The sequence below is a fragment of the Cannabis sativa genome, chromosome 2 (assembly GCF_029168945.1).
Source record: "Cannabis sativa cultivar Pink pepper isolate KNU-18-1 chromosome 2, ASM2916894v1, whole genome shotgun sequence".
Taxonomy (NCBI): Eukaryota; Viridiplantae; Streptophyta; class Magnoliopsida; order Rosales; family Cannabaceae; genus Cannabis; species Cannabis sativa.
The window spans coordinates 30293503-30306367 of NC_083602.1; the positions used below are offsets into that span (position 1 = coordinate 30293503).

General features: G+C 34.7%; 1 protein-coding gene across 1 annotated transcript; it reads right to left on the reverse strand.

Moving 5' to 3' along the window:
- Window positions 1–8074: 8074 nt before the first annotated feature.
- On the reverse strand, window positions 8075–10917 carry LOC115718979 (auxin-responsive protein IAA16). The gene is made up of 5 exons (XM_030647814.2): window positions 10113–10917; window positions 9123–9349; window positions 8851–8986; window positions 8697–8758; window positions 8075–8549 (listed from the first exon to the last, which is right to left on the reverse strand). The coding sequence occupies exons 1-5, from the start codon at window positions 10391–10393 to the stop codon at window positions 8512–8514; spliced, it is 744 nt and encodes a 247-aa protein (XP_030503674.2). The 5' UTR covers window positions 10394–10917; the 3' UTR covers window positions 8075–8511.
- Between the last annotated feature and the right edge of the window lie 1948 nt (window positions 10918–12865).

A 12865-nucleotide genomic window follows, 5' to 3' on the forward strand; every position in this document is an offset into this window, starting at 1 on the left:
TCATATCTAGAACGGTTTTTAATCTTCGAAACGACCACACTAGGAGCACTAATTTCAGTGATTGTCTATTATGTTAATAACGAAATTACTTTTAGGTAGAGCCCAATACCTAATGTCTAAGTGAAAATATAATTTTAAATAATTATTGAGTAGCCACAGCATCTTTAATTATATAAAATTATATATTAATTGAAATTCACCTTAATGGACAAAACTTGTAATTAATTATTTAGATATAATAATTTTACCCCACAGGGATTTTATTATATTTTTATAATTAATTAGGATAATATATTAAGTTAAATTCTCTTAATTCACCCCACAGGGAGTTATGAGGATTTGATTTAATAGTGTTATCACAAATTTTAATTAAGATAGATTTTATTCCTCAATTTTCTTAAATTAAATATTTCGTTAAATCTATCATAAAGTTCATATAATTTTATTAGATTTAAAATTTAGCCCACATGCAATTTTAGATTTAATAAAAAATTTCATCTTCATCATGTTTATGCATTGGTAAAACATGAATTCATTAAAGCCTCGATTTTCTTTTTACATCTAAATTTGTAATCCTATTCTTGCAGCTATTTCATCCACATTTAAATACGCTGAAATTACTAGTGAAATCTCTGAGCTTAGGAGTGACAACTTCAAAATCTGGAAGGAACAAGTTCTTCTCCACCTAGCTTGCACTGACATGGACTATGCAATAAAGAAAGACGAACTAGCTGCTATCACTGATACTAGCACTGCTGGTGAGATTGCACTGCGTGAAAAGTGGGAGCAATCCAATCGTCTTTGCATCATGTTCATTATGTCTAGAATTTCTTTGGGAATGCGTGGATCGGTGGAGCCACCTGAGAAGGTGAAAGATTTTATCAAAGTGATGGATGAGCAATTTGACACTTTAGATAAATCTTTGTTCATCAACCTCATCCAAGAGTTCTCGTCGACAAAACTCACCGCTGTTAAAGGAGTTCGAGAACACATTTCTAAAATGAGGGACATCACTGCTCATTTGAAGAAACTCGATGTTATCATTCCTGATACCTTCCTGGTTCATTACATCCTTCACAATCTTCCTCCACAGTATGGGCCTTTCAAAATTTCCTACAACACACATAAGGAAAAATGGAGCATCAATGAATTGATGACCATGTGTGCTCAAGAGGAAGCCAGGCTCCTATAGGAGCAAGGAGAAAGTGTTCACCTCGCCACTCAACCTAAGAAACGCAAACCATTCAAGAAGAACAAAGGAAAAATGCCCATGGCTCCCAAGGCTGCCATAAAGAAAGATTCCGTCAAATGTTTCTTTTGTAAACAAAAGGGACATGCGAAAAAGGAGTGCAGCTAGTTTAAGAAATGGATGGATGACAAAGGTAATCCAATTTCCTTAGTATGTTATGAATCTAACATGGCTAATGTTAATCTTAACACATGGTGGATTGATTCCGGTTCAACAATTCACATAACAAATTCCTTGCAGGATATTCAAAATCTAAGGAAGCCAGTGGCAAGTGAGCAAAGCATCTTATCTGGAAACAAGATGGGCTCACGAGTGGAAGCCATAGGAACGTGCAACTTAGTTTTAAGCAGTGATTTTATTTTAAAGTTGGAAAAGACTTTTTATGTACCAAGTTTCTCTAGAAACTTGATTTCAGTTTCAAGACTTATACCCTTTGGTTTTTCCTTTACATTTTCAGAAAAATATTTAAATTTATATAATAAATCTGAATGTGTTGGAAATGGTATTTTGTCTGATGGTCTTTACTGCCTTAATTTACAAAATAATACCACTAATAATGTTATGCATGTTCACACTAACACTAAAAGATGTGTTATGAAAGAGAATTCTTGTACATTGTGGCACCGGAAATTGGGACATATTAACATTGATAGAATTAAAAGGTTGGTAAAAGATGGGGTACTCAATACCTTAGATTTTACTGACTTTGATACTTGTGTGGATTGCATTAAGGGAAAGCAAACCTCCAAGTCTGTCAAAACTGGTGTCCGTAGGAGTTCTGAAATATTAGAAATTATACATACTGATATATGTAGTCCAGACATGGACTCACATGGTCAGAAATACTTCATCTCATTCATAGATGGTTACTCATGCTACATGTATATCTATTTACTTCATAATAAAAGTGAAGCATTAGATATCTTTAAGATATTTAAAGCTGAAGTAGAGAAATAATGCAACAAGCAAATTAAGATAGTGAGATCAGATAGAGGAGGTGAGTATTATGGTAGATACACAGAAGATGGGCAAGCACCTGGTCCATTTGAGAACTTTCTTAAAGAAAATGAGATTGTTGCCCATTACACCTTGTCTGGTACACCCGAGCAAAATGGTGTTGTAGAAAGAAGAAACCGAACATTAATGGACATGGTGCGGAGTATGCTTAGTAGCAACTCTAACCTTCCTAAATCCTTGTGGACTGAAGCTTTAAAGACATCCGTGTACATATTAAACCGAGTTCCAACAAAGGCAGTCTCAAAAACTCCTTTTGAATTATGAAAAGGTTGGAAACCAAGTTTAAATCATGTACCCATTTAGGGATGTCCATCTGAAGTCAGAATATATAATCCACAAGAGAAAAAATTGGAACCAAGGACCATAAGCGGATTCTTTATAGGGTACGCTGAAAAGTCTAAAGGTTACAAGTTTTATTCTCCATCTCATAGCACAAGAATTGTGGAATCAAGGAATGCAGAATTTCTTGAGAATGCCTTCATCAGTGGGAGTGATCAATCGAAGGACTTAGGTCCTGAGAAAGATCCTTCAGAACCTTCCACTTTAAAAGCAAGATTGATAATGGTGAACACTCCTATAGTTCAAACGAATGTTGAACAACCATTACCAATCACTGAAGATCCACAAGTTGGTAATGATAATCTAGTAGATCAAGATGTTCAAGAGTTGCCTGCAACTGTTGAACAACCTGCTGAACCTGTTGAACCAGCTGCTGCTCCCCAAGAGCCTGTTGGTGAAGTCTTAAGAAGATCTACTAGACCTGTCAAACCAAAGATTTACAAAGGCTATGTAGTGTATTTATTAGAATCTAATATTGGAATTGGAAATGATCCAGAAATGTTTTTACAAGCTATGAACAGTAGAGAATCAAAATTGTGGTACAATGATATGGATGATTAAATGAATTCTATGAGGTGCAACAAAGTCTGGGAACTTATAAAGTTGCCTAATGGGGCGAGAGCCATTGGTTGTAAATGGATCTATAAAACTAAGAAAGACTCATTAGGCAACGGGAGCGTGCCCTAAAAACTGCGTTGAGGTGATCACGCAGATCACCTCGGTGTACACGGTAACGTCCTCCCTGCTGTGTCTGTACAGAGCCAGACCTCGTATACCTGCTTGGAGTGCGGCCATGCGAGGATGAAGAGGCCGATTCTGCGTCGTTGTCACGAGATGGACGCCTGCGAGGATTGCGGCGCTCAGGATCCTCGTCGATTTGTGCGCTCTGGTTAGGAAACCTTGCAGATTGATCTCTTAACGTCGGGTGATTCAAGTCCAGAGCTTCAGGGTCAGTTCTTCGTTCCCTGCGTACACGGTTAGTTTGACGTCTGGAAACTGTTACCTGAGGGTTTTCGTTGCGAATGGCAGGAACTCGAGGAGGGCGTCGAGCTCGACTCTGTCCATCTACCTCGGCTTGTAGTGCTCGCAGTTGATCCTGAATTGCAGCATATTGATCGGTCGTGAGCTGGACCATTCCTTCGGATACTACCGCCGGGGTGACGGGGGGAAAATGCATGGTTGCTGGTGGTGTGGACGTGTCTCCGACTTGAGGGCCAGTCGTTTCTGGGAATAGGTTGAGAGGTCTGATGTTGCTCCTCCCTATTCCGCCATTGATGACGTCTACAGGTGGCACTCCAGCTCCAGGCAATGGTACGCTCATCATTCCAACATTGATGGATCCGTTGTTAGCTCCGTTAACGTGATTTCCAGCCATGATGAATGGTGTTCTTTGAAGTGAATGAAATCTTTCAGTCGAATTCCCACAGACGGCGCCAAATGTTGTCGAGTGAATTTCGCAACACCAAAAAGTACTAATTAATTGATATAAAAGGGAATTTTTAGGGAAATGACAAGTGCGAGTATTCAACCTAAAATGGCGAGTAATCGACTGGGAATGCAAGAACACACAACAAGGCTGGAAAAAGTAAACAAGACAAAGAATTATAGTGGTTCAGTCAGATTTCGATCTGCTTAGTCCACTGTAGTAAAGGATTCGTAGGTGCATTTTCATGGTGGATCACCCCTTTATATACAAAGTAGGCGTCCAATCGGTTACATAAGGATCACATTCATTGTTAATCCATTATTTACACATTGAATTGCAATAACTAAACTCAAACAACGTTAACATTAATAAATGTGTGACAGTTACTAAGTTCATCAACGTATGCATCTTCCGCATCTGCGAGTTGACTGTTCATGTTCCGTTTGTTGAGCTCGCAGGATTGCCAGTACGTTTGAAACGTCTGCGCCCTTAGGTAATCACCCCTTGTAGATATCGCATGTTGGAGCTAGTAAGATCTGGACATGCGAGTTTATATTGGTCTGTCAGGGCTGTTGGGACCAAACTGCATCATAGGGAGTTGGTCTCTATACTTGTCGCAGAAATATAGAGGGGACACTCGCACATGTTCTGACACATGCGAGTTGGATCTACCCTGTATGATGAGAATCACGGTTACACGGTGCGACTTAAGTCGCACTTGCAATATCTCGCTGGTTTTATCCTGAGCGAGGTCTAAACTTCGAGAAGTCTCTCGCGGACATTCAGCCTTCATTGGAAATCTGAATACACGTGTCCTTTAAAGAGGAGTCTGATCTCGAGTTTCTAGGTGAGAGAAATCTCACTATAACATGACTATACAAAGACTTTTTCTCCTGTATCAAAGAAAGATTCCCTCAGAGTCATCTTGGCCTTAGTTGCTCATTTTGATTTAGAGTTGGAGCAGATGGATGTAAAAACTGCTTTTCTGAATGGTGATCTAGAGGAGGAGGTATACATGAAACAACCAGAAGGATTCTCCTCTAGTGAAGGTCAGGATTTGGTATGCAAGCTTAAGAAGTCCATCTATGGATTAAAACAAGCATCCCGCCAATGGTATTTAAAATTTCATGATGTCATCTCTTCCTTTGGATTTGAAAAGAATGTCATGGATCAATGCATATACCTGAAGGAAAGTGGGAGTAAGATCTGTTTTCTTATTTTATATGTGGACGATATTCTTCTTGCATCCAATGATAAAGGGTTGCTACGTGAAGTGAAACAATTTCTTTCAAAGAACTTTGAGATGAAAGACATGGGTGAAGCATCCTATGTCATGGGCATTAAGATTCATAGAGATAGATACCGAGGTATCTTAGGTTTATCTCAAGAAGCCTACATCAACGGAGTTTTAGAAATATTTCATATGAAAAATTGTTCACCGAGCGTTGCTCCAATTGTGGAGGGTGATAAATTAAATTTGAGCCAGTGTCCAAAGAATGATTTTGAAAGAGAAGAAATGAAGAACATTCCTTATGCTTCTACTGTCGGAAGCCTAATGTATGCTCAGGTGTGCACAAGACCCGACATTGCTTATTTTGTCGGAATGTTAGGAAGATTTCAGAGTAACCCGGGGATACACCACTGGAAAGCTGCAAAGAAAGTAATGAGGTATCTTCAGGGTACTAAGGATTACAAACTGATGTTCAAACGAACTGACAGTCTAGAAGTAGTTGGCTACTCAGACTCAGATTTCGCTGGTTGTACTGATTCATGTAAATCTACATCTGGTTACGTGTTTATGTTTCCTAGTGGAGTTGTGTCCTGGAAGAGTAACAAATAAACTTTGACTGCTACTTCTACTATGGAGGCTGAGTTCGTTTCTTATTTTGAGGCTACATCACATGGTGTATAGCTAAAGAGTTTCATTTCAGGCCTTAGAGTGGTTGATTCCATTGCAAGGCCGCTAAAGATGTTCTGTGACAATTCAGCTGCTGTTTTCATGGCTAAGAACAATAAAAGTGGAAGTCGAAGCAAGCACATCGACATTAAGTATTTAGCTATTAGAGAACGTGTTAAAGAAAATAAAGTGATCTTTCAACACATTAGCGCTGAATTGATGATTGTTGATCCTATGACAAAAGGCTTGCCACCTCATAAATTCAAGGATCATGTAGAGAACATGGGACTTGGTTCCCTTATGTAATTTGTACAAATAAAGTTATTATTAATGAAATTCTTATTTTGATTTTTCTCATATTTATGCGCATCTTAATTTTACATTTGAAAAAATTTCAGAGGACCTGAATAAACTTAAGGTTTAGGATTTATTCACTTAAGTACATTGCAACATAAAGTACATTGTTATATAGTAAATGTATTGTAATACATGGAAGATAATACTCGACTCATAATGAGGACATGTCGCTATGATTCGTATGTTTATTATATAATGAGGAACGTTGGGTTTGAATGTTTTAGTTTAAATGCTGACCAAGTGGGAGAATATAACAATATTTTATATTTAAGGAAATAAATTTCTATTTAAGGAAATAAAATAAATAATTTATTTTCTGATAAATGAATATTTTATATTCATTGAATCTGGACAAAATCAATTATGTAATATTCTATATATGGTCAGATTTCTATATTCATTACCCGATTTGATTTTCTGATTTAATTGTCAAAATATTCTGATAATTAATGTGGCGCAGATACTGATGGAGTATCTCACCTATAAATATAAGGTCTCGGTCTCCGAGCTTCTCACTCATTCTGTTTATTCAGCAAATTTCATCTAAAGAGAGTTGAGAGAGCGAGGAAGCCCGAACTCCAATGCCGAAGCTATCGCAGGGATTGAAGCTCAAAGATTAATGGCTGGAGGTATTTCGATCCTTCATTGTATATATATGATCGATATGAGTATAGTTTATTTTTCGCATTTCATATATATATATGCTATATTACATATACTATATTATAGTTTAACATTTTATTCTAATGGGTGATCTTCTATTTATACACATATAAGAGTCAAATATTAAAAAATTAAAAAAAATATATTAATTACAATTAATAATAATAAATAAATAATTTATACATCCACATAATATACCAAAAATAAAAAGAATATAAGTAAAAATAAAGGGGGGTTATTGTTTTGAAGGATATATTGTCCATTTAATGATTTCACATCCATAATTTTAATTTTATCATCCCAATTAATTGACCAATTAGAAAATAAGAGTATAGTCTTCACTCTTCATCATGATCCACCACAACCTTGAATATAATAGACATTGTTAAACAATTATTGATTTGCTTACTAGAAAAGGTAAGCATAATATATTCTCCAATACGGTAAATGCTTTAAAGAATCTCAAAAAAAGGAAAGGACAAAGTTTGCAAATCCCAAGTTATTTTAATGCTGTTGATCTACATTGAAAGAGATCTTGCAAATCCCTCATTTTATGATGCAGATCAGTACAAGATTTTCTCTCCCAATTATTTTTTTTCATTTTTTAAAACTGTAATGTTTATTATATACTTTAATGAATTTTAAGAATCTTTGAAAAAGAAAGGCCAAAAATGTTTCTCAAATCCCCAGTTTTATGTCTATGCTATAAGCACTGTCACATGCATTTTCCTGTACATGTTCATATATAAATCTTCTCCTAGCAAGTTGCAGTAGTCTGCTATAAATATATTTCTCAAAATATGTAAAGTTTATTTAATAAATAATTTATTTTTAGTTTTTAACATAATTAATTTCTGATAGAAACCATGCATTATAATCAATGCATTTTATAAAACTTATTTTATTGTTTCCAGTAGGGACAATTTATGGTGCATGGCTAGCTGTGTCACTAGCTAAATCATTGCAGTTAAATTATTTAGAAATGAATAAATGCTTCAAACAAAGCTCACATGGCCAAGTATCATCCTGTCTCTTTGTTTGGAATCTTAGTTATATTTTCCTCTCAACCAACCAACCAGACAGACAATTAAATTGAATTCAAATTATTTTTATGTATAAAAATATATGCACGATACAAAGAATCTCATCCATATAATATACACCACATAAAATAATACATACCATATAAAAGAATTTATGGGGAACAAAAAGCACCCAATGACAACTAACACATTGACAATTATTATTAGACAAATCCATACCAAAAAAAAAAAGAAAAGTAAAAAAGAAAGAAGAAGAAGAAAATTACACATGATCAAGAGCAAGGTAATATGAACATCTTCTATATTATTACTCCTTGTCTCTAAGAAACTTCCGAAACATTTCTCTCATATAATTTGAACATATTAAGCTTCAAAAAACAGAAAGAAAGAAAGAAGAAAAAAAAACATGGTACAATTAAGACGCATTCAAACTCCGTGCTCGATCCCATTCGAGCCGGTTTGATTCCATTTGATCGTGTTGGACTTAGGATTGGATTGAGTTCAACATGAAAAAATGGTTTCAAGCTCTGTTCTTGCACTTCTCCACTGCTCTTGGTGCTGTATAAAAGAGTAAATTTCATTATGTTAAGCAAAAATCAAAACCACAAAAACAGTACTTTTTGATAAGTAACTTATTATAAATATGTTTCGTTTAGCTTAAATAATTAACTAAGTTAAGCTCAAAAGTATTAGTTGTCTACTAACCAAGTCCGATGGCCTCAGATCCCTTCATTATCCTCAATCGTTTGCATGAGTCAACAAACATTCTGCAAAATCAAGAGAGTTCCCATTAGAATCTTCTATAAGAAAGATTTATACAAATTATGTATGATATTTATAATAAGATGAAAGAACTTACTCCCATGGAACATCACCAACAAGCATCCAGTCTCCATCTTTGTCCTCATAGGTTGGTACATAGTCAGAACCATTTAAAAGATCTATCAATTTGCTCTCGTTCATGAAATCCTTCATGCCTTGTGAACCACAGTTACCTATAACCAAAGCAAAAGAGATTTACAACTTTCTATTAGTACCCTTTTGCAATATTATTATTATCAACCCAAAAGTATAACTTTAACATCAAAATCCATGATGGGCAGTCTAGATTTTATTATTCTTGTTTCTTACCAATGGTGAAAGAGCTGAACATTTTGCCTAAAGCATCAGAAAGTTCTTGGTAACTTTGGTACAATTTGAGGTCCACTTTACGTAAGTAGGGTGCACCGTCCATGCTAACTTTTACAAATGCTGCACTGTTGCCTGTGCCTGCCTTTGAAGATTCCTCTGTGTTCTTTTGTGCTGAAATGATGTTCTTTCTGAACGATCTCACGGGTGGCCAACCCACAACTTGTGCCCTGAAATTCAAAAATTTGCTCCACTATTAGTGGTTAGCACTAGTAAACAGCTTTGTTAAATTTTTATTAATTTGGTTTTTACCACTATTATTGACTTTTTAACCAAGTTTTATAAAAGAAAAAAAAAATCTTAAGTTTATTTTGAAACAGGATTTTGGTAATTGGATAAAGGAATAGTGTGATTAATCTAAAAAAAAAAACGAAAGAAAAAGTCATATACTTTTATTTTAAAGGTCTTACTTTTGAGCTGTTCAATAATTCTTTGGTAGCTAAGAAAAAAAGAGTATAAGATTCCTTATGTTTTGTTCTTTTCCTTGGCTTTCCCGACAACCAACCAGAACCTTTCAAAAAGGAAAGCCCACATCCACTGTACACTACTCTGTACATGTGGTTATCGTCCATGGTAGACCCAACCCAACCCAACCCAACCCTTTTCTTTTAACTCATCCACATTAATTATATCACTTATTAATCACAATTTCAGAGGTGGAGAATAAATTATTTAATAAACATGATAATGTTTTCAGAATCAATAACAATAAAGAAAGAACTACATCATAAGTTTATTCCATGAATTCAGATTTTTAATTTATGACCTTTCATTATTAGTAACAACACATAATATTTTATCACACGCATTAGATCAAACACCTTATGCATACAATCACACATAAAACAAACCATGAACAAAAAGTAAATGAATGAAAGAGAGATCGTACAAACTCGAAAACTAAAGAATAAAAGTAAGAAAAAAGAAACATACTTGGCAGGAGGCTTAGCAGTATCGGCAGAAGGAGAAGCAATATCAGCAGTTGTAGCAACAGTAGTAACTTTTTCTTTCTTGTTATCAACTTGATCCAACGACCCAGAATCTTTAGACGAAAGATTAAGCTTCAAATCAACAGTTTCAGAGAACCCTCTCTTAATCCCGTTGTTCTTGACCATCTCCGGCACTCCTCCGGCGACTTCACCACATCCCTTCCCGCCGGGAAGACCCAAGCGTAATTCGGTCTCTTCGAAATTAATAAGCTCCACACTACCCATGGTTTCCGTCCCTCCAATTTTCCTTCCTTGAGAAAATATAACAAACCCTTTTCCCTTCTGTGAATTCAGTAAAATATCGCTTGCTTTTCAGTTATGGCGAATACGAGCTCAGAAAAATACAAAATGGCGAAACTGAGAGTAAGAAAGAAGAAGAAGGCGATATTGGGAACCAAATGGTCTAACTTATAAGACTTTTTTAGAGCTTAAAGAAAATGGGAGAGATTTCGACGGTTAAGATGAGGCCACGTGGATAGTGAAATTAGCAGATTGTCGGGGGAGGAGTGACGTAATGGATGACGTGGAATTTTAGAATGATTGTGGCCAAGTGGACAGAGATATACGAAGTTGGGGTTGGCTGTGAGCTCTGTTGTTTGCTTTTTACTATTTTGTTTCCTAAGGCTCCACCAATGAGAATTCGCTTCTATTTTATGACAAAATTCTTTTATTAAAACAAATAAACAATAATTAATTAACAGACAATAATAAAAGTAGTTTGGTTTTTGTCTTTGACAATTATAATATGTATTTTCCAAAAAATATATATTAAAGATGCTTTAATGTATAATTGGTAAGTTGCTTATAAAAACATGTATAACTGGTAAGTTTTCTGAAGATAAGGTTTATCAAAAGAGCTAATCTTAATAATAAAAGTAAATTTTCTAGTGTTACTCTTTCTTTAATTTAGTAAAAATTGCTTTGAAGATAAGGGATTTTTTTTGGCACATGCATTTATCTTTCGCTTTCTTTTGTCCCTTTTAGCATAGCATTGCTAGTTTTCTTCTTCTCTTATCTTATTTCAATTTTCGACAAATCCAGCAATGTGATGTGTTTCTTAGACTTCTTTGGTTGGTCTTAAATATACGAATTAATTTATGTATTTTGCCTTCGACGTTCAAACATGAGTCATTTTCTTATAAGTATAGGCTTCACTCATAAAAGCATCATAAACACAATAAAAAACACTTACCATTTCCATGATTAAATGTGATAAACAATAGCACAATATGTGGTCTACAACTTTAGTAGCTAACTTCAACTCATAATTAATTATTTATTTGATTTCTTTAAATACGATTTTATCACTTATGCATATCCATAAAGTTAAATTTCCATCTCCACAAAAAAAAAAAAGGTTTCAATCAAAAGAAAATTAGACACTACCAATTATCGTTCTCCAAGTACTATAATAATTAATAGTTATCTTAATTCTTATCACAATTCCAGCACTTTATGTGGTGTCCCTTCCAAACAAAAAATAATACATTCTTGGTACATATGTAAATGTTTCAAACTTTCTGGTACAAAATTTTGAAACAAAAACTTAAAAATACCAAAATATCCAGCTTGTGAATGACCCACCATGTTGTACATTGTTTAATATATATTTTTTTAAAAAAAAATATATTATTATTATTTTGGGGGTGTAATGAAGAATCTGTTATGGGATGAAGTGGCACAGAATGATAGATATTATTACGCATCATTAGGAGGAAAATGGGATCTCCACCTGTTGATTCGGGGTTGTGTGAAGTTTCGAGGAATCATCAGACGGTGGAGAAAATCAGTGGGCCCCACATGCAAGAACAGACGATAAAAGTCAACTCAACTTCTGAAACAAAACCTCCCATGTGAGTGACTGAAGTAGGGGCTTCATTTACTGGGCCCCCACAAGCCCAGCCCATCAAAACACACAACACCATCTCAAGTTGCGCCTGCTGGGGCTTGATCTCCTACGTCCTATGTATCGTAGTAATCGTACTCCCACTTTAGCACGCGTGTCCACAGTGAAAGAAAGTGCTCAATTGAGAACATAAAGTTTGTACAAATCTATATGAAAAAATTAATATATTTTCATTATACGAAATCACGGGTAATTTAAGATCAAAGGAGACATTAATTAAGATTTGCATGTCTAAAGTAATATCTTATGAAATGATTGCAACAGACCACATCAATTTTTTTTTTTTAATATCATGATTTATGGCCATTATGAAGTTGTATTGTATTGTATATACATGTCTGTCCCTCTCAAGTATTTTATTTTATTACGAAGTAGTTTATTTTATTTTATGAATTATAGTTTATTCAAGACTACATAATTATTATTCTCATGACTTTTTTCTTTAAAAGGGCTCATGGCTTATATATAATATACTTTTCAGCTCATTTGTCTATTGTTCTACTTTTTTCCCTTTTCAATTAGTCAGTTGTCAATTGTTATATTTACAAAGTTGAGTTATGGCAGAATAATGTGTATTTTTAAGAGGTTTGTGTACACAATATCTAATTGGAAACAATTATAATAGAGGTGTCATTTTTGTTCTTATAATATATATTTAAAAGTTAGAGAATATATTTTTAAAATTTTAACATGAAAAATATAAAATCACATAATGTATATGGTTTTGAAATTATTGCCTGAAACCATCTTGGTCACCTTATTGCAGTATAGGCCAGTTGCCATGGTAGAAG